At 36.7% G+C, this 23,532-nt stretch overlaps 1 protein-coding gene across 2 annotated transcripts; it reads left to right on the top strand.

Annotated features, from left to right (window-relative positions):
• Positions 1 to 259: 259 nt before the first annotated feature.
• On the top strand, positions 260 to 23,495 carry didum (dilute class unconventional myosin). Of its 2 annotated transcripts, XM_067346986.1 has the most exons (15): positions 260 to 439; positions 11,195 to 11,619; positions 12,175 to 14,227; positions 14,331 to 14,639; positions 16,390 to 16,947; positions 17,096 to 17,395; positions 17,646 to 17,751; positions 18,788 to 18,974; positions 19,070 to 19,099; positions 19,516 to 19,714; positions 19,815 to 19,908; positions 20,337 to 20,498; positions 20,780 to 21,452; positions 21,757 to 22,039; positions 22,122 to 23,495. In XM_067346986.1, the coding sequence occupies exons 1-15, from the start codon at positions 413 to 415 to the stop codon at positions 22,239 to 22,241; spliced, it is 5,526 nt and encodes a 1,841-aa protein (XP_067203087.1). In that variant the 5' UTR covers positions 260 to 412; the 3' UTR covers positions 22,242 to 23,495. The 2 variants fall into 2 exon arrangements, with proteins under 2 accessions (XP_067203087.1, XP_012234909.1); XM_012379486.2 differs by lacking the exon at positions 19,070 to 19,099 and having other exon boundaries at positions 261 to 439.
• The last annotated feature ends 37 nt before the right edge of the window (positions 23,496 to 23,532 follow it).

The raw sequence follows: 23,532 nt of genomic DNA, 5'->3' as shown, positions 1-23,532 counted from the left end.
GTGCCGGATCGCTTCCTGGAAGGTCGCAGCAGCCTGTTCTGAAAAATAAATCGCAAGCGCGAACTGGTATATAACATATCGCGGTGCAGAAAATCGAGACTCCCGCCAACTCACGAGGAGCACGCCGAAGAGAAGGAAATAAAGCGAAGGAACGAAAGAGAAGAAAAAAAGAAAAATAAACAACATGCCGTGAATCTGCCCCCTCCCCCTCCCCCTCCCCCCCTCGCGTGTGACAATGTGTACGATTCGACAAAGTCGACGGTGCTCATAGCGTGTGCGACTTTCGATCGCACGCGACTGATGTCGTAGACTTTTCGTCGCGTGTAAATTGTGTCGCGTCCGTGTGTGGCGTTGGTACCCTGTTGACCCAGCTTCTAACTGATCCAGGTACCGAACGCCAGGACCAAACACGATGACTACGAGGGAGCTCTACGTCAAGGTACGTTCATCAGGATATTTCTGGTACTAGAAATGCGCATCCCCGAGGAAGATGTCAGGGCTTTCCTGACGCAAATTCTCACGTAGTTTTGAAACCCCCCCGAGAGGAATCGACGTTTCACTTCAAGGGGATGTTCCGATTTAACTCAACGCGGAGCGCGATCGGAGAATTCTTTTATTCGTTCTGTATCGAATCTTCCAATCATTAAAAGATTATTTTTAATTAAAAATACGAGATATTAAAGAGACGTGTGTGAGAGAGGGAGAGAGAAAGAAGAGGAGAGGAGAGGATTACTCCATTTTTACAATTGTGAAAAAAATTCAAAATAAATGTGAAACGTAATTTTAGCTTCAAGTGCTTTAAATGAGTAAAAAGTTAATTCGGAATCTAGTAGTTCCTAAATTAAAGATGAAATCACTGTTTAAGATTTAATGTTAACCGAACGTGTTGTGTGTTATGATTTAAATGCAGAATTACTTGGACTATTCCGCTCATGTGTAGGACCTTGTAATCTCGTTTGATGTGATTCAACTGCATAAATCAATCAGGAACCGCGTTGAAAATGTCATACGATAGAAATTCCAGTTATGATATCGGCAGTGTGAATTTATGATTTGCGCGTGCGAAACCGTAATCCTACTGTTTTTTTTTTACTCGTACCTTGCAGCGTGCAAACCTTTGACATTTTGGAGTGAACGTATCTCGAAGTGTTATCAGGTATAGGAATAATTTTATTATTCAAGAGAGTTGTCATATACATATATCACAAATTTAGCATATTTGTTTATACATATACAGATGTTCCTTTGCGGATTATTTTTATTTTATAAGACTGGACTGAAAAGAAAAGTCTGTATCTCGCTATCATTTTATTTTCATTTGAATGACGGACGTTTCCAGTGTATTTAATTATGCTGACTATTATTCTCATCCACAAAGAGAATCTTTCTTTCGCTCTCTTCTCAGTGAATAAGTATTCTGCATTTTGATATAGAGCAATTCTGTCTTCATGAAAAACATTTGTTGAAAAATATGTCACTCTTTGTCTCAACTTGCTTTAGCGATTCTAATGGTTTTGATACAATTTAAACAAACAGATTCTTAAATCTGTAATTCGCACATAGCATTAAAGTCAAATTAAAGTCAAGCTTTACACGTTTTCGTGTGAGAATCAACAACACTGAATCAACAACCTGACATTGTATCTAAAGCGTTCTCGATTAAGTTTCATACGTTTCATTGTCAGTCTATATATATATTTTATAATTTAAGCGGTTTTTCTTCCGAAATTATTAACAACAAACAGATACTGATACTAACAATTTTTTCTCCAACAATCATTACATTTATTGCGATTTAACACTACAAAAATTTATAATCGGTGCATTGTTTTTAAAATACAGCATAATCTAAGAAAATTTACTTTTTATTTTCTTGTTTTTCTTTTAAGTAAAGATTAATAGAAGATTTTGTTTTAGATTATTTATAAGCTTTTGTAGACTTTTATTGACTGATCGAATTTTACGTCAGCGATGAAAGTAAATATTTTGCTTCCTGCATTACTAATGAAACTGACACGGGAGGTTAGAGCAATTCTCGGGCCTTCGGGACTTCTTTTCAAAATTGAAATCAATAACTACTAGCGGGAGAGCCTCCGTCGCCGGAGACCTAATTCTGCTTTATACCAGGTGGCACGACCAACTGTAAAAGCAGTAGTTTGTGTTTGAATCATCGCGATAATGCTTTTCGATAAGAATACAACGTACAATTATGGTAACTCTCAATATGTTTCAAGATATGTATATGCTTTAACTTCTTATATCAAAGAGAAGATGACTTGCTCTTAAAGCAATCTTTCATTTACGAGTCTTATGCAATTATTACAATTTTTTCACAAGTACGCTATCTTATAAGGCGGATCGAATTTTTTCTTTTGTTGTCGAAATTTTTTTTAATGCAAGATTTGTGACAAATTATTTTTTAGTTACATTAAAATATAAACTATTTATTTATTCATTTATTACATAAAAATATTACATAAGCATTATATAAGTAAATTGTTATTACATAAAAAGTGCTAAAATTGAAATAAATTAAATAGATAATTGAAACTAGTACAAAATAATTGACTCTCTTTGATAGAGTAATTGCGCCACATCTTTGGCCTATAATTCACAATCAGCTGTTAATGACAATTCGCCAATATGACAATAGTCGCACTTCCCGCACATTCGTGAATTACTGAGGCTGTTCCTTTAATATGTCACGGTCTCGCATCATCTGAATTGTTTGACGGAAAAATGATTGCAATAAATGCAGAAATTAATGTTGCTAAATGTAGAATAAATGACAATTTAAAAGTTTTACTATACTGAAATGCATTTTGATTAATCTTTCTGCGGTAATTATCTGTAAATCGGCGAGGAAATTATAAAAGGCAAAAGTATTATAGTGTACCTGAAGATTTATTACACGAGATGCCATCGAGTAATGAAGATCGAGATTAGAAAGCGGCAGTACGCTGCAGAGGCCTCTACCTTTGATTTATGCTATTCCCTTTAAGCCTGTGACGCTTCTCTCCGACGTTGGTGGTTGATTTATCGGTGTAGCCAGATGAGCGGCGAGGGTTGTCCGAGGTCGGGCGTCATGGTTTTTGTTATAACAGATTCCTCGTTCTTCACGGAGATTTGGGAAAAAGCGGTAGAAATAACGTCGACGCGGACGTTGTTCTTCGGTATATTTTTGCATCGATCTTGCTGATTTGAGTGGCGTTACGATTATGCGGGTCTTCGGAAACTTTTAAACCGTTAGGTATCGATCGCGGTATTCACGATAAAAACGAATATCTACCTGCAAAATAGAAAGAATTCTTTATTAATTAAGAAAATAATGATGGAAAATATGTTTTGCGTTTTGAAAAAAAATGTATTTTCTGTTTCTATAAAACAGAGAAAGAAAATCTTAGTATTTTAAGATAATGAGATACGAAGATTAAAGATATTCTAAAACTGTCGAATGTTTTTTTCAGATTCTGGCTAGTTTGGAATCTATTTTTTCTTATTGTTTATTATAATTAAGCTTAAAACTTTGATGTTTTTGTTAAACTTTAATTAATTTTGATATTATTTGACTCTCTGAAACTTAATCCACGAAAAACATTTTTTTTTAATTGCATATAACTTGAAAATGATTGATGTTTTGATACTTTCGTTAAAAAAATTTGACAAAAGAATTAAAATATATTCGGTGGTTTTGGAACACACTCTGTATATTTTTTTGTACTAACTTGGATATGAATATGCAAGATAATATACGGTGAATAGGGTTAGCGCAGGTTTAACCGCGACAGGGAGCAAAATTTCCACTTGTCAGAACATGAAACTTCGTAGAACCTTGATTTCTGACCCGAGAAATCTTGAGTACAATGACAGGGAGCGTGTGCAATTTTCTCGACGATTGTTTCAGCGTGAATCTTCTTTTTAAAGGGTTGTCCGGACTATTCAAAGACTATTCAAAGACTAAGCAAAGTGTATCTGCGACCGTGAGGAATCTCTCGAGTCTTACTGCGACGATAGTAAAGAGTGCAACGAGATCGCCTGGCGTCGAGACGTTTTGCTTTTCTGTTTCGCGAGAGAAAGGGATCTGCCGTTGGCCATAAGCTAGTTCGCAAATCGCGTTCCTCGAACTGATCACCCGACTAGCTATACCCAACGATTCTAGCTCACCTCTTAACATGAGAGCGCCTTCGTGACTCTCCACAGAGATACTAGATGACCCAAAATCGATTTTTACTTAAGAATGTAGACGCTGTACAATACTCGTCAAAAGTTGTTAAAATTTCAAAACAATTTATCTTTCAAGCTCAATTGAAGCATCAAATTGATTTAAATTATGTAAAAAGTTTTGATACTGCAGACTAACATTTAAATTCAGTATTTTTTCTAATTGACAGAAAACTTGAATATGAATACTCATTGAAATCAATTGCAAAAAAATAGAATAACGAATTTAAGTAAAAATAGAATAATGAATGTAAGTAAAATTTCACACGAATATTTACTTGACATTTTTAAATATTTATAAAAACTTTGGCGTACTTCTTATCAAACTTGCCAACGAGTGCTGCGATATGCAATATTCCACAAGAACTAACGCAAGCATTAACTTTTCAACTAAGAGAATTGTATCCAAGTCTTGCGCAGATATTCAGAAGAAATAATAAAACGATCTATGAAATTAAAAATATTTTTTTTAATCTCTTGAAGCGTCGTTAAATCTTGTTTTATAAAGATTGATGTATTACAAAGATTGCATTCTCACGGTCGCGGCCTTTCCTTCGCGGAAATTTAATGACTAAATATGTCTTTGTTGATTGGGACCGATTAATGAAGTCTTAATATGATATACGACGCGAGTGCGATAACTTTTTACATTGTATATACACTTTATGACGTCACGATCTATCAAGTTTCATTTTACACCGAAAAAAACTTGTCAGTATCTATTGCTGGAATGGAAGATATTTATCGCTGAAAATTAAAACATTGCAAAATACTTCATTTAATTCTAATTGAGCTTGTCTGTGATTGATTAGATATTTGTATTATTGTCGATATCATTGTGTGTATGCGGCGCTTATGTTGCATTGCGCGAATGTTGCTCGGCACCCTTTCTCTTAGGAGACCATTCTCCTTGTATTGATTACACGGCGGTGCGAACAGAAAGAACTTTAGTGTTTCGGGATCATCAAACCAAACTCTCTAATTTGTGCCAATTGCAACTGCGCACTGTTCTACTATCGATCATTGAGATTAACGCGTTTCGTCGCGTTGCCCGCCCGATAAGAGAAATTCACCATAATCGAGCGCGAATTCGTACGAGAAGTATTTCTTTTTCCCGCGAAGAGGTGTTTCTTGTGTTAAATAAAGCGTCACGTTTGGTCCTTGTGGCTGTTTCTCTCGATCCGCGAGATGAAAGCTTGCGGCGATATCCCACGAAAGCACTCGGCTTTACGAACACGCTCGCGCGCGCATAACTAGCAGCCGCACTCCTGAAGCGGAAAGTTGCGTTCTCACGGTTGCGACCTTTCCTTCGTGGAAATTCAATGACTAAATCTGTCTTTGTTTATCGGGATTGATTAATAAAATCTCAATAAGACATGACGCGAGTGCGATATTTATATTTGATATTATTGTTCATGATATCACGATTTATCAAATTTCATTTCATACCGAAGAAACTCTTATCACTGTTTCAAATTAAATGAAATCAAATGCATTAAAGCGTTTAATAATGTATTAACGATTTCTTGCAGCGTTTTATGCATGGATAGTCGGAATTAAGCGTGCAGTATCTTGTGACGTAAACCGTCGCATAGGATATATTTTAATTCCTGATTATAACTCATGCAATTTCGCGTGCACCAACGGAATGAAAAAAGAAAGTCATATAGCGCATATATTTATAATTTGATGTATTGCAATTTAATTTATAATTATATTTTAATTAGTATATTTTATTAGACATTTTATAATTATTATATTTTAATTAGTATATTTTAATAGACATTTTATAATTATTATATTTTAATTAGTATATTTTATTAGACATTTTATAATTATTATAATCCTTAATTATTTATGTTTATAATTGAGAGATACGAAGTGATATTCTGAAAAAATATTGTAAGGTGGGAATATAATTGTGTGGTTTTACTCTAATAAATAAATAATAATTTTCTATGTCAGGATAAGATGTATTTTAAAACTAACAAAATATATATGTATCGGAAAGAAAAGAGCAAACAGTTATTAGTGATAATTTCACGACTGATCAGCTTCGCTATTTGCAAACGACTTTGACTCTATTCTCATCGTCCATCTCTGTATTGTTTTTTTCACGAAATTACTCGGTCATGCTTGGACGCTTTAACGGGTCTCGTGTTATTTCTGTTATTCTTATGGTTTTATACCAAGTAGCTTACTATTTCTATATTTTATAGTGTATTAGAGATGCAAAAGACATGAGAATAAGCAATCGATCTTACTACTATATCGTTGATGACAATGACAGAGATGGATTCGAAGTTGTTTATCTCGTTCGTTAATAGACCTTGAGTTTTTTTATAACTGTTTCATACTTATGCTTTGTTTTTGCTTGACAGAATTACGTAATTCGGTTTTTCGTCTATTTTTAAGTTCTATTTTTTTTTAAATTTTTCAAAAATTGCTGTCGTTTTATGAATGTTGATGTTTGCGGATTGAACATATAATGAGTAGTTCAATTAGCTTTTTGCTAAAGAAATTCATGTCAGCGTGAATCATACTTTCTGGGACGGCCTCGTAGTGATAAGATTGTGACGCCCCTCTGATTGCTTTTACCTAAGTTTAAAACTACAAACGTGCGCGACGTGAACTTCAATTGCGAAACATCGACGGATTTCTCACTGCCATGTGCTGTGCGCGAACATCTCGAATCACTTATCTGATCAAATCTGACATAAAAGCGATAAAGAAAATGTGCATTGGAAGCAGAATAATTTATTGGTCGGACAAGCACTGACTTTTGCTACGCTGATATTTAGTAAAATCTGACACTTGTGATTCTATATTTTAGAAATGTATTATTTTTTTTATATTCAATTATTTATTAATACTAATAAACTGGTAAAAGTGTGATTATTTGTGTTCTGATCGTGAGTCTATACACAAATTTAATTTAATAGCGAGATTTCTCGGTAGTATTGTGGTTTCGTTGCTTATCATGTTACGTAGTATGGGAAGTGTCTTTTATAAACTACGTCGTATGTTTTTTTTTCTCATTTTTTGTCACATTGTTTCCTTATTCCGCGACGATATTGTTTTCTCATACTTTCCACTTTATTGCAACGACTTTTAGTAAACATAATATAAACAAAGCGATGCCTTCAGCTTAAATTTAATTACACCAACAGATTATTCATAACATTAAAAAGTTTTAATTAAAGTTTTAATTAACATTATATGCAAAATGTTACTTTAAAGTTGTTGTAACATTCCGATATTGAAAAAAGGCATGTAAAAATATTCTCGAGATAACGACAGCGATAAAAAAGCCTCACATGCGTGTGAGGCTCTCGAGCAAGTTTAACGGAAGCCTTAGGTCGGTGGTGAAGCTTGGCTCGACAACACGAGGGAAGGCTCCGTTGCTCGGTCAAAGGCGTCGGAACTGCTCAATGCATTTGCGTGACTTGCATTGAGTTTTGAAGAAAATACATTGCCAACATTTGATAGTCTTAGTGAAAATTGGAGCACTATCGATTGATGAAATTGCGAGCTGCGACAAAAGCGCGCGCTGCGATGAAAGCACGTTCTTTATCTATCTGCATATGTTTTATTTCTCTTTCTTGAGGAGGAAATAATTTATAATAAAATGTGAAGAAAAAAGTAACTGTATTCTTGAAATAAGAATTTTTTCTTTAATTGTAAATATTTTTTATATTGTCTTGAGAGAAAACATAAATCATTTCTCTATTCACGCTCTTATTTTCTTATATTTTAAATTCATTTTTAATCATTCATCATTATTGTGTTAGTCTAATCGTATATGGAACGTATATATTGACACAGCTGGCACATTGCGGTAGAAGGATAACGCAGTAAGTCAGTAGGCTCGCTTACGTTGCATCGCGAATTACGTAATTGTGTGCAAAATGCGCCGTAACTTTCTAAGGTGCGAACCCACGGATCACTTTTGTCTTCTGGACGTCTCTTCAATTGGGGGACCATGTGGGAACCCGGTAGAGAACCTCAGGTGTTTTGCTCCCCTTTCCGTGAGTCCACAATAGCAATTCCCGTTGTTGTTGCTGTTGCTGCTGCGTGCCGCGGATGTATAACATAGAAAGCATGGGAACAATTTCCTCGGTATGTCGCAACGAAACCAGAGAGCTAACCAACACGTACATTAATCGTTATAAAACCTTGAGCAATACGGAGATTCGCATAATCCGGACAAATGTGTTTTCTCGGATAGAGTCGCGAGGAAAAAGTAATTACAAAATGAGAACGAGATAAAAATAATTAACTTTCCATCTACCTGATCTAGCTAAAAATGTTTGTAGCTATACAAGAATTTATATTAGTAATAACACTGTTACATTCGCTGAAACCTGTATGTGAAGTCTTAGACTGTTCAAAAATACCTTGTGACTGATTGTTTATACTTTTATCTCTCTATTGCTTCTTCTCTTCGTGAACTCTTTCTGAAGTTCTGCTTTAGTGAAAGTTTCTTATGCAATTAGCTAATATACTATAATCAGCTTCTTAGAGAAGAAAAATCTTTGCACCATCGAAAGATTTATATTCATAACACTTTGATCGCCTAAATTATAATATAAATTTTGAAATGTATTTTTCTGTGTTTTTTTCATGTGTTTATTATATTTTATCATTTTACAATCAATATACTCTAAAAATCTTTTATGATCCAATTGAATGAAAGAAAAATCATATTCATATAAAAGAAATATTATTATCTCTTTAGATTATTATCTCATTAGATTATTATCTCTTTATATTACAAAGATTACTTATTGATTCCGTAATCAAGCGAAATGATTCACGCAAGCTCTATCATTTTATGATATAAATTGTTCTTAAAAAATCTCCGTTTTAGGAATAACATTGATACTGCATCGTCATTGATATTCCAATTTCGATAGCATAAGCATAAATATGTAATATGCTGCGATGTTTATCAACGTGACATGTTACACATTTTACAAGAATGCTTCGCATAAATACGAATATCTATATGCAACGTCGTACGTTTTATGAGTCAGGAAAGAAGAAACGTGTTAATGAAGACGAACTAAGCGATAAGAGGTTTAATTATACTCGCGCGAATTCGTGACAGTTGTGCTTTACCTGACCACATTTTTCTTTCTTTTCCGCCTGGTGAAACGGTATCTTGCGTAATTAATATCGCACACATTCACGGCTTACACTATGGGAGTGAAGTTCAGGGTCGCATATTTGCCGCCTTTCTAAATGCAGTTAATTGGCGTGCATGAAACGTTGATGAAATTATTATATGCGAAATGCATATTTTTAACGAGAAGGGAAAAAAATTGTCGCTCCTCTTGCGCAAAGATTTTCGCACGGTGTCGAAGCGATGTGATCGACACGACCGATTACCACCTTAATTAATAACAGCAATTAAAAGAGGGTAAAGCTCGTTATTATTGAAAATGCAACGTGGTGTGAATTCATGCATCCTGTCTGTCATTTTGCATGTTATTTTAGATGATCAGTATAAATTGCGATTGCGCATTGAAATTGCTTTAAACTGTGAAATTTAATTCCAAATTGCAATTTTTTATTGTAACAATCTCTGTGGCTTAAAGTTATCTGTGAATCTTAATTTTTTTTTTAATATAAAACGATTATTAACGTAACATACTAGACACTTGTGTAAAACATTTAATTACATTATGTTGACAACACTTTTTATGTAGAAATTGGATAATAGCAACAAGTGATTTTTATCTCGAGATAATTGTAAAAAAAAAAGAGCAGTCGATGTACGCGATAAATTATTGTGACTGCAAAGTTCAACGATTATGATTACGGGTCGTCGAAGTTATTCGTGGAATAATTCGGAATGTAGGACAGCGAAAGAGAAGTCGCGACTTTGCCAGAAAAACCATTTTACCGTTGCTTGACATTCTCTAAAATAGCACATTTGTAGTACAATCAAGTGATCCGGGCAATGCGTGAAATATGGTATTGTAGGGATCCTCGAAATGAATATGTAAGTTGGGTTTGGCGGAAACACCGTTATTCGGTTACGAAAGTCGCTCACGCTCATTCACAGAGAATATCAATCACGCGGAACTGTTTTCAATATTTATCTAAAAAAACCCAGAAGTCTACATGACATTATAAAATTACAATATTTTAATTTCTAAATTTTTTTACCGTTCTTATATTTGATTTAAATTTTAATTAATATAGAAAGAATATTAATATTTTGTTGCATTATATTCTAATATAATATAAATAATACCGATGATTTAATATAAATAAGTAAATAAAAAAATGGATTCGAACTTTGCGGCGGAGTCTCTTCGTGATGCAGGATGATTGTGTCTTGCACAGTTTATTATGTGGCCAACTTTGCGAAGAAATGGAAGGAATTATTGACTGGCTATTCTCTGATTAGAGAACACGTGCGCAATTAATGATAGACATTATATTAAATGCTAATGTTGAATCACTGTGAACACGGTGATTTCTACGGTGAAACGGTGCGTCTGCTACCGTACGTAAATGGTTATACGATAACATTGAAATAACGGCGAATTGGAGCATTCGACCAAATCGATACATTCTTATTGGCGACCTCGCGCACCGTTTGTGCACTCCAAAAGAAAAACTGGATCGTCTTTGCAATGCTTGAAAAGTAACTCGATTAATTTTTCATCAGCGCGTAGTATAAATAAATGCAATCAACCTCTGATCTTGTCTTCAGTGAACATTTGCAATGGAAATTTTATTCTGATTTTCGATGAAGTTTTTCGAAACAAATCCGTGCATTCTTTTAGTAAAAAGTATACTTTCAGCATCAATATTTTTTTCATGCGTATCGACTTTTTAAATAATTTTATAAACTCAGCGCAATTTTACATTAGTGAACGGGGATGCGCTCTAATTTTAGATCAACACAATAAAACCGATGGAACTTTGTTAACGCAAAAAATATGCCGATCGATTGTAGGGCGGCCGAGTATGGGTGCCGCATCCGGAGAAGGTGTGGGAGGGCGCCGTGCTCCTGGAGAACTACAAACAGAATCAGCCGACGTTGAGGGTGCACACGGAGGAGTCCAACCAGACGAGGACATTGGAAATCAAATCAGACGTGGATCTCCCGCCGCTCCGTAATCCCGACATCCTGATAGGGGAGAACAATCTCACGTCGTTGTCGTTTCTTCACGAGCCGGCCGTGCTTTACAATCTCCAGATTCGCTTCCAACGGCATTCCATCTACACCTATTGTGGCATCGTTTTGGTAGCCTTCAATCCGTACAACGAACTACCTATCTACGGTAATGACACGATATGGGCCTACAGGGGTCAGGCGATGGGCGACCTGGAACCCCACATATTCGCCGTGGCCGAGGAAGCCTACACGAAATTGGAGAGGTGACTAATCTTTTGTTGATATTTATCTATGGCTTACGCAATCGATGTGACTTTATACTTAATTAAAAGGCAAATCAGACGGTCTTCTCGTTGGATTCGAAATAGCAGGCTAATAAGTAATCGCTGAATCGAACAAACGATACGAAATAATAAAGTGATTTTAATGTAATATTGTATTTATATAAAATTGCGTATTATTAAATGCATGCTTTATAACTTACGATTTTAATTTTAATAAACTGATTCTGCAATTTGGAATCAATTTTCTTAGCTCTTGAAGAAGCTTAACATTTATTGCAACTTTTCAATTTTTCACAAATATTTTTGTAACATTAAGTTTCAAATTAAAATTCTATTAAAGGAAAATCCACTTGAAACAATTAAAAATATAATTCCGTTGTTTATTTAATCTCAGCTTGTATAATTCACAAACAATTCATTTATTTCGCTTAGATAAAGAAAAAATGAAGATATGTTTTAATTGAATAAATTTAATTAGATTAGTTTAAATTTAATTATATTTATTTAAACAAAGTTTGATCTCTTTCAATTTAGGGAGAATCATGACCAGTCGATTATCGTCTCCGGCGAGTCGGGCGCCGGCAAAACAGTCTCCGCGAAGTACACCATGCGATATTTTGCGACCGTCGGCGGTTCAGCAACGGAAACGCAGATCGAGAAGAAGGTTCTCGCCTCTTCGCCTATCATGGAGGCGATCGGCAACGCAAAGACCACCAGGAATGACAACTCTTCCCGATTTGGAAAATTCATCGAGATCCAGTTCAATAAAAACTACCATATCACCGGCGCTAGTATGAGAACGTACCTTTTGGAGAAATCGCGGGTGGTCTTCCAGATGAACGAGGAGCGCAATTACCACATATTCTATCAGATGTGCTCGGCGGCGCGACGTCTTCCGCAGCTTCACCTCTCCGACCAGGACGAGTTTCACTACCTGAATCAAGGGAACAATCCGAGAATTGACGGCGTAGATGACCTCGAGTACTTCGAGGAAACAATCAGCGCACTGACGATGCTTGGCTTCACGAGCAGGCAGCAAGACGACATGCTACGCATACTGGCGGCTATATTGCATCTGGGTAACGTGGATATAAAAAGCTGCGTGATGAAGAATGCGCAGGATAACGAGGTGGACACCGAGTCGTGTTACATCTCATCGTCAGATCGCCATTTACTGATAATATCCGAATTGCTGGGCGTCGAGGTGAACGCGATGCGGAAGTGGCTATGTCATCGCAAGATCGTGTCGACGCGCGAGGTCTTCCTGAAGCCGATGAACGTGGAGCAGGCGATTGGCGCGCGAGACGCCCTGGCCAAACATATCTACGCCGAACTATTCAACTGGATCGTCACCGGCATCAATGGCTCCTTGCAAACGCTCGCCAAAGCGCAGTGCTTCATTGGCGTGCTGGACATCTACGGCTTCGAGACGTTCGAGCTGAACTCGTTCGAGCAGTTTTGCATCAATTATGCGAACGAGAAGCTACAGCAGCAGTTCAATCAGCATGTGTTCAAGCTGGAGCAGGAGGAGTACCTGAAAGAAGATATTGAGTGGACGTTTATCGATTTCTACGACAATCAGCCGTGCATCGATCTGATCGAGACGAAGCTCGGCATCTTGGATCTTCTCGACGAGGAGTGCCGGATGCCGAAGGGCTCGGATGCCTCCTGGGCGGAGAAGCTGTACGCCAAGTGCGGTAAGTCGAAGCACTTTGAGAAACCGCGGTTCGGCACCACGGCCTTCCTCATTCACCATTTCGCCGATCTCGTGCAGTACGAGACTATGGGCTTCCTAGAGAAGAATCGCGACACTGTGATGGAGGAACAAGTGGACGTGCTGCGGAGTAGCGGAAACAAGTTGCTGAGAAAGTTGTTCTGCGACGAAGACCCGAAGCTGGCGGTGCCACACACCAGGGTGAAGGTATCCATGCAAAAAAGCGTGCCCGCGAATGCGTCCAATAAGCAGAACAAGAAAACGGTCGGCTCACAGTTTCGCGACTCGCTCAACATGCTGATGGCGACGCTGAACGCCACGACGCCGCATTACGTACGTTGCATCAAGCCGAACGACGCGAAGGAGGCGTTCGACTACAGTCCGGTGCGGGCGGTGCAACAGCTGCGCGCCTGCGGCGTTCTGGAGACCATACGGATCTCCGCCGCAGGCTTCCCGAGTCAGCGTACGTACGGCGACTTCTTCCAGAGGTACCGTTGCCTGTGTAGATTCAAGGAAATACGGCGGGATGATCTGAAGGAGACTTGCCGGCGCATTCTGGCCCGGTACATCAAAGACGAAGACAAGTTCAAGTTTGGCAAGACTAAGGTGCTCTTCCGGGCCGGTCAAGTGGCGTATTTGGAAAAATTACGGGCGGAGAAGCAGCGAGACGCCTGTATAATGATCCAGAAAACTGTACGCGGTATGATCCATCACAATAGGTACAGGAAGATACGCAGATCGATACTCGGTCTTCAGCGATACGGCAGGGGTTACATCGCACGGCAGAAGGCCGAAGCTGTGAGGCGAGAGAGGGCTGCAGTAAAGATTCAGGCATGGATAAAGGGCTGGGTGCAGAGGCAATGGTACTTACAGGTAGGATCAAAGTTTAATGTATTATTGTTATTTTTTCAAATAATAATAAGAACTGTTGCAGATGTTACTTATGATATGTTTAATTCTACATTTTCACTTGCAGGTGAAGCGAGCGATCCTCGGCATACAGACATATGGTAGGGGTAACATGGCGCGCACTAGATACAGGATAATGAGAGACAACGCCGCGGCGATAACGATTCAGAGATTCGCTCGAGGATGTCTTGTGAGAATGGCGTGCAAGAAGAGGCTCAGAAACATAATCATCGTGCAATCATGCATCAGGAAGCGACAGGCGAAGAAGATCTTCAGGCAGCTGAAGGCTGAAGCGAGGAGCGTAGAGCATGTCAAGTCGCTCAACAAAGGATTAGAAATGAAGATCATTAGATTGCAGCAAAAGATGGACGAAATGGTACTTGATGTTTTATTTGGCTCAAGCTTAGGTCTATAACTTGAAACATGTTTTTTTTTATTTTTTTATTTTTTTTTTTTTTTAAGAAACAAATGAAAAAAATACATCAATCAAAGTATTGGCCATCGTCAGATGTGACTTTTTCCCATCTTTCTGGCAATAAGCGAATCCCACGGCGAAAGAACGACTCATTTTTAGAGGCTATCCAGTCAGAGACCCATTTTTCGACGCTTTCATAAGAGTTGAAGTGTTCCTCAGCAAGTGCGTGTGCCATCGACCGAAACAAGTGATAGTCGGAAGGGGAACAGTCTGGTGAATAAGCCGCATGGGGTAGCACTTACCAGTAAAGTGCTTCCAATGTTTCCTAGACAGCCTTAGTGACGTTAGGTCGAGGTTGTCATGAAGCAAAATCACTTTATGCTGTCTTGTCTCATATTCTGGTCGTTTTTCGCGCAATGCTCGGCTCAAACGGATTATTTGTTGTTGGTAGAGATCCCCTGTGACTGTTTGACCAGGTTTCAGTATCTCATAATATACCACACTCTTCTGGTCCCACCAAATACAGAGCATAGCCTTCTTCCCATGAATATTGCGTTTTGGCGTCGATGTCGATGGTTGGCCTGGGTCGCAAATGGTTTTTCGGCGTTTGGGGTTATCGAAATAGATCCACTTTTCATCGCCAGTCACAATTTGATGCAAAAATCTCTTTCTTTTTTGCCTGGCAAGCAGCATTTCTGAGATGGTTTTTCGCCTTTCGACGTCTCTTTCTTTCAGTTCATATGGCACTTCCTTCCTTGTATACCTTTCCCATGGCTTTTAAACGCTTGGAAATGGCTGCTTGAGTAACATCCAACGTTTCTGCAAGTTGATTTTGTGTTTGACATGGATCTTCATCCACCAATGTTTGCAGTTCTGTATCTTCGAATTTTTTTTGCTGGCTTGGACGTTTTTTTATCATTCGTGTCAAAATCACCAAGTTTGAATCGTTGAAACCATTCATTGCAAGCTGTTTTTGATAGAGCAAGTTCCCTATAAGCTTCAATAAGCATTCGATGAGATTCAGCAGCAATTTTCTTCAAATTGAAACAAAAGCAAAGCTTCGCGCAAATGATGCTTATTTGGTTGAAATTCAGACATTTTCTTCGCAGTAAAAAACTATGTTGTTGTCACAAACACAAACTTTTATATACTGAATATTATTGACAGATGTGAAAACTATAAATGATGCCTTGTTCAGCCATTACAGTTGACGATTGTCAAAGTTACAGCTATTTATTGCTAGAAAACGGGTTTCAAGTTATAGACCTAAGCCTTATAAATTATTATAATTTTTTAATAGTATTTAGAATCTTTTATCATAATATTTGATAGACCTAGCATTTTAGAGTTTACATTTTTTTTACTGCAATGCATTAGAATCTTATATTTTAAATAAAGAAATGATCTAGAATGTTAATCAGCTGATACTGAAAGGTTGATTATTATAAAGAAATGTTTTAAGTTTTTACATTAATTAAATAATTAATTAATTTCTTTTATTGCCAATATTTGATAACTATATAGATGTAATTATTAACGTAAAAATCATTGAATTAAATGTGATGAAACAAAAATTTTAAATTTTATCTTAATTAGTTATATTTTTTTATATTTGATATTTTTAAAAGGCTAAATATTGCGTATATGTAGCGCAATATTATGTTTTAATATCTTAAAAAATCGCATTTTAAAAATACGCAAATTGTTTCAGGCAAAAGTAAATCAACACATGAAGATCTTTCAAAACGAGAATGTAGACCTGAAGTGCAAATTGGAAGGTTTGAAATCCGTGGATGTTGAGAATAAGAAATTGAACGCAGTAGTGCAGTACAAAGACAAGGAATTGAAAACAATGCAGGAAATTCTACAAAAGGAGAAAGACGAGAAGATGGATATATTACATGATAAAGAGAGAATTATTCTACAGAAGGACGAGGAAAACAAGAAGCTACAAGAGGAGAATAATAGATTGCGAAAAGAGCTCTCAATAGCGACCGCGAAGTTGAAGAGTAACCAACGCGGTGCCGAGGAAAATTTGAAATATCGACTTGAACAAGAGAAAGATCTCCTTCGACTGGAACAGGATCAGGATCGCGGAGCCTATCAGCGGCTACTCAAGGAATATCACGATTTGGAACAACACGCAGAGATCTTGGAACAGAAGCTGGCGTCGCAGGGACTGCCTGGACACTCGCGCTCCTTGAGCAACGCTTCCAGCGGCAGTGGCCACATCGTGTCCACGGAGCTTCAGCAAGATGATCAAAATGTCGTAAGTCGAGAAAGATATAAATATTATTGAATAAATAAAAAATATTGTTCATATAGAAAAATTAAAAGTTCATTAAAAGATTCATGAAAGCAGTTGTAATTCTAATAGATTAGAAGTACAATTCTTATTTCTTGATTTCTTGTTGCAGGATTTCGGTTATGGTTCTGTCAGATCTACAGCCTCTTCATCGACACCTTACTCGCGAGTCGAAACGATAGACTGGAATCAACAGCAGTCGGATAGTCCACCGGATAGAGAAGTTCAGTCGAACAAGTCGCCCTCGGAAGTAAATGGACCCGCACACGCACCCGTGGACATTGGTCTTGTTCTGAAGCTACAACAGAAACTGAAGGATGTCGAGAAAGAGAAAGGCAGACTGATCAGGATGGTCGAAGATCTGGAGCGCGATAGTAATGAAGAGTCCAATAGAACACAAGATTCGTTCAGGGTAAATAAAAGATTTTTATGTATTTTTTTATATTTTCTATGTAATTTCTATAAATTTTTTTTGTGTTTGAGATCATTTGAAAATATTTGTGAAAATATCACCTGTCGATTTTTGTGCGACGTGAGTCATGCAAAGCTGAGTCACACAAGCAGATGATAAGTGCTTTTTATTCAGTTCACTGTACTCTGTTGTCTTATCGCTATTATCACTAGATCAATGACAAGACCGATACAATGTGATTTGCTTGCAGCTCCAAGAACTAGAAATGGAGAATGCGCAGCTTAAGAAAAATTTGAGCTCGTTGAGGAAGACCGTGTCGTCGGCCAGTCCATCGTCCGCGCAGAAAAATCTCATGAGTAATTTACTATTGCAATTTATTATTTATTTTCGGTATTTTATCTTAATAAGCACTGGCTATACTGATTTCAGCGTAAGTTAATCAAATTAAATATTTTTCAGCATGATATAGATAAACACAAACTATATTTCTAATTTTTCTTTTTTGCTTTTTATCCTGTGCTAAACTTCTCTGATTTTTATTTTATAGTTCTCTAAATACTGCTTTCAATTGCTGTCTTCAGTATTAGTTTTAATGTTAAGCCTCAGCAATTATAACTGATATTTATTATAGTATATTATATTCTGTGCTTCTTATATACAGGATGATTCAAAACAACCTGATGTCCTCGCAATACCATATTCTTGAGCGAATTCTGAGACGATTTTTCTTTTTACAAAATTTTGTCCGGAGCTTAGTTTTCGAGTTGTAATTGAAAAGAGTTTGCCACTTGCGAGTCCGATACAACGGGCTGGCAGGGACAGTGCAATGCGTCATGAGATGATAGTCAACACTTGACTCATTATACGTTGCATGTCCTTGCCTGCCCGTTGTAGCGGACTCGTAAGTTGCTACCTATTTTCAATTATAATTCGAAAACTGAGCTTCGGACAAAATTTTGTAAAAGGAAAAATCGTCTCATAATTCGCTCAAAAATATGACATTGCAAGGACATCAGGTTGTTTTGAATCACTCTGTTTATTGTTATAAAGTTATCGATTTTTTAATTATCAATGTTATCTAATCTGCACGATAATCTTTCCACATTTTTTAAATGCTAAAAAATATTTCAAACATGTGAAAATCTTAAATTTCATAAAAATTTGAGACATGAATATAACGGTACAAAAATTATACGATTAAAAAGTTATAATTTTGTGAGGTATTTTAGATTGATTATTTATTTTTATGTGATTGTATAATTAAATTCTTTTCCTTTTTTATTATATAAGCTGCTATTTTCTAAAATCACTAATGCTGAATAAATATGCATAAAATGAAAAGCACAATAGGAATAAGAGACACAGAATAACATTAATTCAATGGGATTGCAGTACAATTCGAGGCGTTGCAAGAAGAATTGGAAAGGAGAAGAGAGGAGTGCATTCAACTGCATAGCGTGCTGGCCGATCATACACGCAGGATGAAGAACTTAGGCTCCAATTATGGTCGCGACGTTGATATCATAAACGAGGATGGCGAATTGGTACTCGCCTTTGAAGCGCAGAAGAAGATTAATAGGTAATATGAATTAAAATGCTTAACGAGACAAGTGCTACTATCAACAAAGTGCCATGTTTAACAACAATCTTTTGTGCATGCACTTCGATTTTCAGTAAACTTAAGACAAAGGCACCGAATGGAGAGTGAGTTGAGCAGATTCACGTGCGATCTATTTAAATGTTGTTGAACTGTTCAATCAAAAAAAAAAAAATTTTTATACAATTTCATAAATGTCTTGATATCATAAATGTCTTGATTTCATAAATGTCTTGAAGCATCAAGCAGTTTGAATTCACTCATTAATAGAAGTAAAACATTAGATTACCAGTATTAGGAATTACGTCAGTTTTCCACAGATCCCTAATGATTCGTTCGTTCTGGTCATCATCTCTCCAATCATAGTTTGATCGTTTCATAACTGCATTAGTAATAGGCATGATGTTATGCTTAGTTTTATTGAACAATTAACTATCTCTCTCTCTCTCTCTTAAGATTGAACAATTCAAGAGATTTCTCGTGATTATCAATAAGTGAAAAACCTGGGTGTTTTGTTTCCAAGGCAACTTGAGGATGAGCTGCAGGCGAAAGAAAGAGGTTGGCGATCGCAGAGAGACGAATGGCGAAGCGAGATAGACAGACTGCAGGAAGAAATAGAGAAGCAACAGAAGCTACTTTCTATTAATTTGAGTAAATCACCGCAGACCCAGGCGGAACTTTACATGCAACACGAGGTTGCTAGGCTAGCATCCGAAAATTTGGTATACATATTTTTATTGCTAATGTAATTTTCGTAAAATTCAATAATTATTAGTACAAAAAGAAATGTATATATACGAATATCTGATGTATGTGTTATAGGATCTTCAAGAAAAGTATGATAAAATAGCAGAAGAATGTAGACGCTACAAAAAGCAATGCAGAATTCTGGCAAAACGATTGAAGGATGCTGGCTGTAAGTATAATAACTATTTAAAGAGAGACGTTAAGCAGTTAGAATCAGTTGGTTTAGTGTTATAAATTACTTTATCTTAACGCTTTCAAAGATGAAGGAGAGGAGCGTCCTTATGTACTAAGAGGCGCCGGTGAGTGCGTGGTCTTGTCAGGTGTCGTCAATCATCTCATTGAACTATTTGAAAAATAGTTTTATATAAAGAAACAAGTTTTTAATTAAAAAGAAATACAAATTATTTTATAAAATAGAGAGTTATATATATAAGTTAAAATATACAAACTTTTTGGATGGTTCGTTACATCACGCAGACCATAACTCACCATCGCTTACATGTTGTGTCAAGCACGTGGCACAGTTTGACGTTTCCAGAAAAAATTTCAAGAAGTGCGTGAAAATTGCGCAGAATATAAGAATATTCTATTTTGCAGTGCCCAACGCGGTGGAAAACACAAACGGCTCCACCGTTGTTTCCAGTACTTGCGATGATGGAAGTAATATGCCTGCCATTCGCAAGAAAGAAAGAGATTATGAGGGAATGTTTGAGTTTAGGAAAGAAGAGATCAACATAATTATACGTCACCTTGTTATTGGTGAGTTTTAAATACTGCTTCTTGTATCATGTAAGAAGAAGTCAAACTGAAGCAGCGAATATTATGAATATATTTATTGAAAATATCAAATTCATCGATTATTCTTCGAGTTTCTTGTATTATTTTCTAAATTCTCATATCCACGCATATCTTTTCGTTTATGTTTCAAATTAATTTTCTGTGTAGAATTTAATTTGAAATTTCTAAGACTTATAATAGTTAAATAATTTTAAGCAAAACACGAGATTTACAAATCTACACATATTTAATATACTTTTCAGAATTGAAACCCCGAATAGCGGTGACGTTGCTGCCGGGCTTACCTGCCTATATTATCTTCATGTGCATCAGACATACTGATTATATCAACGATGACGACAAGGTGCGGTCGCTGTTAACAGAGTACTTAAACGCTCTTAAGCGCGTGTTGAAGAAACGCGACGATTTCGACTCCAGAGTACTCTGGCTGAGCAACACCTTGCGGCTGTTGCACAACATGAAACAATACTCTGGCGACAAACCATTCCAAATTGAAAACACGCCTAGACAGAACGAGCAATGTCTAAGGAACTTCGATCTGAGCGAGTACCGCAATGTGTTGAGTAACACAGCACACTGGATCTTTAACAACCTTGTCACGAATCTCAAAGAGAGAATCCAGGCGCTGACGGTGCCGGCCTTGCTAGAGCACGAGGCCATAGCCGTTCCGACCGACAAGTCTGGGCGGCCCAGGTCGTCATCCATGGGCGGCGAACCAGACTCCACACAGCAGAAACTGGACAAACTCCTCGGCGAGCTGACGTCGGTGCACAAGACCTTGCAGTATCACGGCGTGGATCCCGAGGTCGTGATGCAACTCTTCAAACAACTGTTTTACTTCATGTGCGCCAGCGCTCTAAATAATCTACTGCTAAGGAACGAGCTCTGTCGATGGACGAAGGGCATGCAAATAAGGTAAGATTATATTTTTGATTTTGCTTTTATTTGCTACTTAAAAAAATAAATAATTTTATACGAATAATTGAGTCGCAAAAGTATATGAATAAAAGAAAAGCAGATAGAAATTTATGATTGCACAAATTCTTGATCCTCAAAATCAAGAATATTTTATAATTCCCCGCTTATTGACAACTCTGACATTATGTCCTTATTTATTATACATAAATCCGGTCAAATAATAAGATCCTTATTCGAATTGCTTTTCAACTACACGCGCGGTATATTTCTTAAAATTATAATATTCTGTTTATTATTTAAGGTACAATATGAGTCATTTGGAGCAATGGAGCAGAGATCGACGATTAGAAACCGCATCAGAAGCACTGCAGCCCATCATACAAGCGTCGCAGCTTCTACAAGCGCGTAAGACGGACGAAGATGTTAATTCCGTCTGCGAAATGTGCAACAAGCTGACGGCTAACCAAATTGTGAAAATCCTAAATCTATACACACCCGCCGACGACTATGAGAGTCGCGTTCCTGTTTCATTTATTAAGAAAGTGCAGGACAAGCTGAAGGAGCGCGGCGAGAACAACGAACAAGTAAGTTTCAAGATAAACGTCCAGAAAAACACTATAATTGAGAAAATTCTATGTACGTAACACGTGGACCTTTTATTTTCAGCTGTTAATGGATCTAAAGCATTCCTATGCTGTAAGATTTCCGTTCAATCCATCAGATATTAGACTGGAAGACATCGAGATACCTGAGGTGCTTCGTTTACCCATGCTCAAAAAGGTGTAATAATCTCGATCATGGTAATCCTGATCCCCGCTCCATTGTATCAATTTTTAGTTAAAAATATCACTCGCGAATAACTGAAACTCGCCTAGCCCACTTGTTCGTACGAAAGTTAGCGGTATCGAGAATTCGGCTAAGTTAGGCGTAGACGCATCGAGAACGACTCATGGATATCACGTTTTATATAAGTTTCTTTTTTACTCGGGTAATTTGTAGATTTCACAATACGTCCTTATTCCGAATCGCACTCGCATTCAAAGTCAATTCTGTTGCGTAGATGAGTGATCGGATCCCGGTAAGTGAGAGAGAAACGATATTTTCGTTATTGTTATTGTACAGTGTTGCACGTTGAAATATAAAGGAGGCCTGAATACGAAGTTCTTACAAGGATTTTATATTTGAGATGTTTTATATTAATTAATATCAGAGTATCACTAATTTTAGAAAAGTAATAAGTAAATATAGCATTTGCTATACGTTGAATCGTCCACTTTGAATGAATTCTCCAACATTTTAAGTTATCGATATATTTATTATGAACGATACTAAAGAACGAGACTGAAGAAATGTAGTTTTAGAGATGCTATACACATTTTCGAATGTATTTAATTAGTTTTTTAATCGAAAGTTGTGAGTTTTCAAAAATACAAGTTAATTAATCTGGGAATTACATTCTTGTTCAATAAAGCAATTTCCAGAATACTTCAGAATGTAATATAATATATGAAAACAGTAATAATGTAACTCTTACATCCTTGTAAGAATTTCGTAAATTGAAAACTTGTTGAAGATGTAATTAATATATAAAAAGGAAACGCGCGTGAAAGAAAAGATATAATGTTATATTGGAATAGATTGTATATTTTGTGATACGAGAGAAAAGGAGAGAGCTATTATAAAGTTGGGTCTGATAATCGGACCGATAAAAGAATGAGAAAAAAAATGATGGTGACCGAAAGAAATCGGAGTATATATTATTGTTACATTCTAATTTATAAATATGTACTACATGCAATTGTATTTTGTGCCATTTTACAAGTAGATCGTAACGACATCCATTTATTACTTCGTTTGGTCTGCCATTGGTTTCGTGCATTACGAACACATTTCACAAAATGGTGTCTAAAGAGAGAAAGAATCCCTTTTCTCAAGAATGTTATAGACAGAATATATTTACACAATACACACCTGACTCGATGTGACATATTTATTTGTTCCTATAGTGAAAATAAAGCCGTTTGTGACAGTTCTCATCAATTTCTAACGGGTTTTCTTGCGCGAAAAGCGACATTGA

The sequence above is a fragment of the Linepithema humile genome, chromosome 1, assembly GCF_040581485.1.
Source record: "Linepithema humile isolate Giens D197 chromosome 1, Lhum_UNIL_v1.0, whole genome shotgun sequence".
Classification (NCBI taxonomy): Eukaryota; Metazoa; Arthropoda; class Insecta; order Hymenoptera; family Formicidae; genus Linepithema; species Linepithema humile.
The sequence above is the reverse complement of the archived record's forward strand: the minus strand, read 5'-3'. Positions and strand labels throughout refer to the sequence as shown.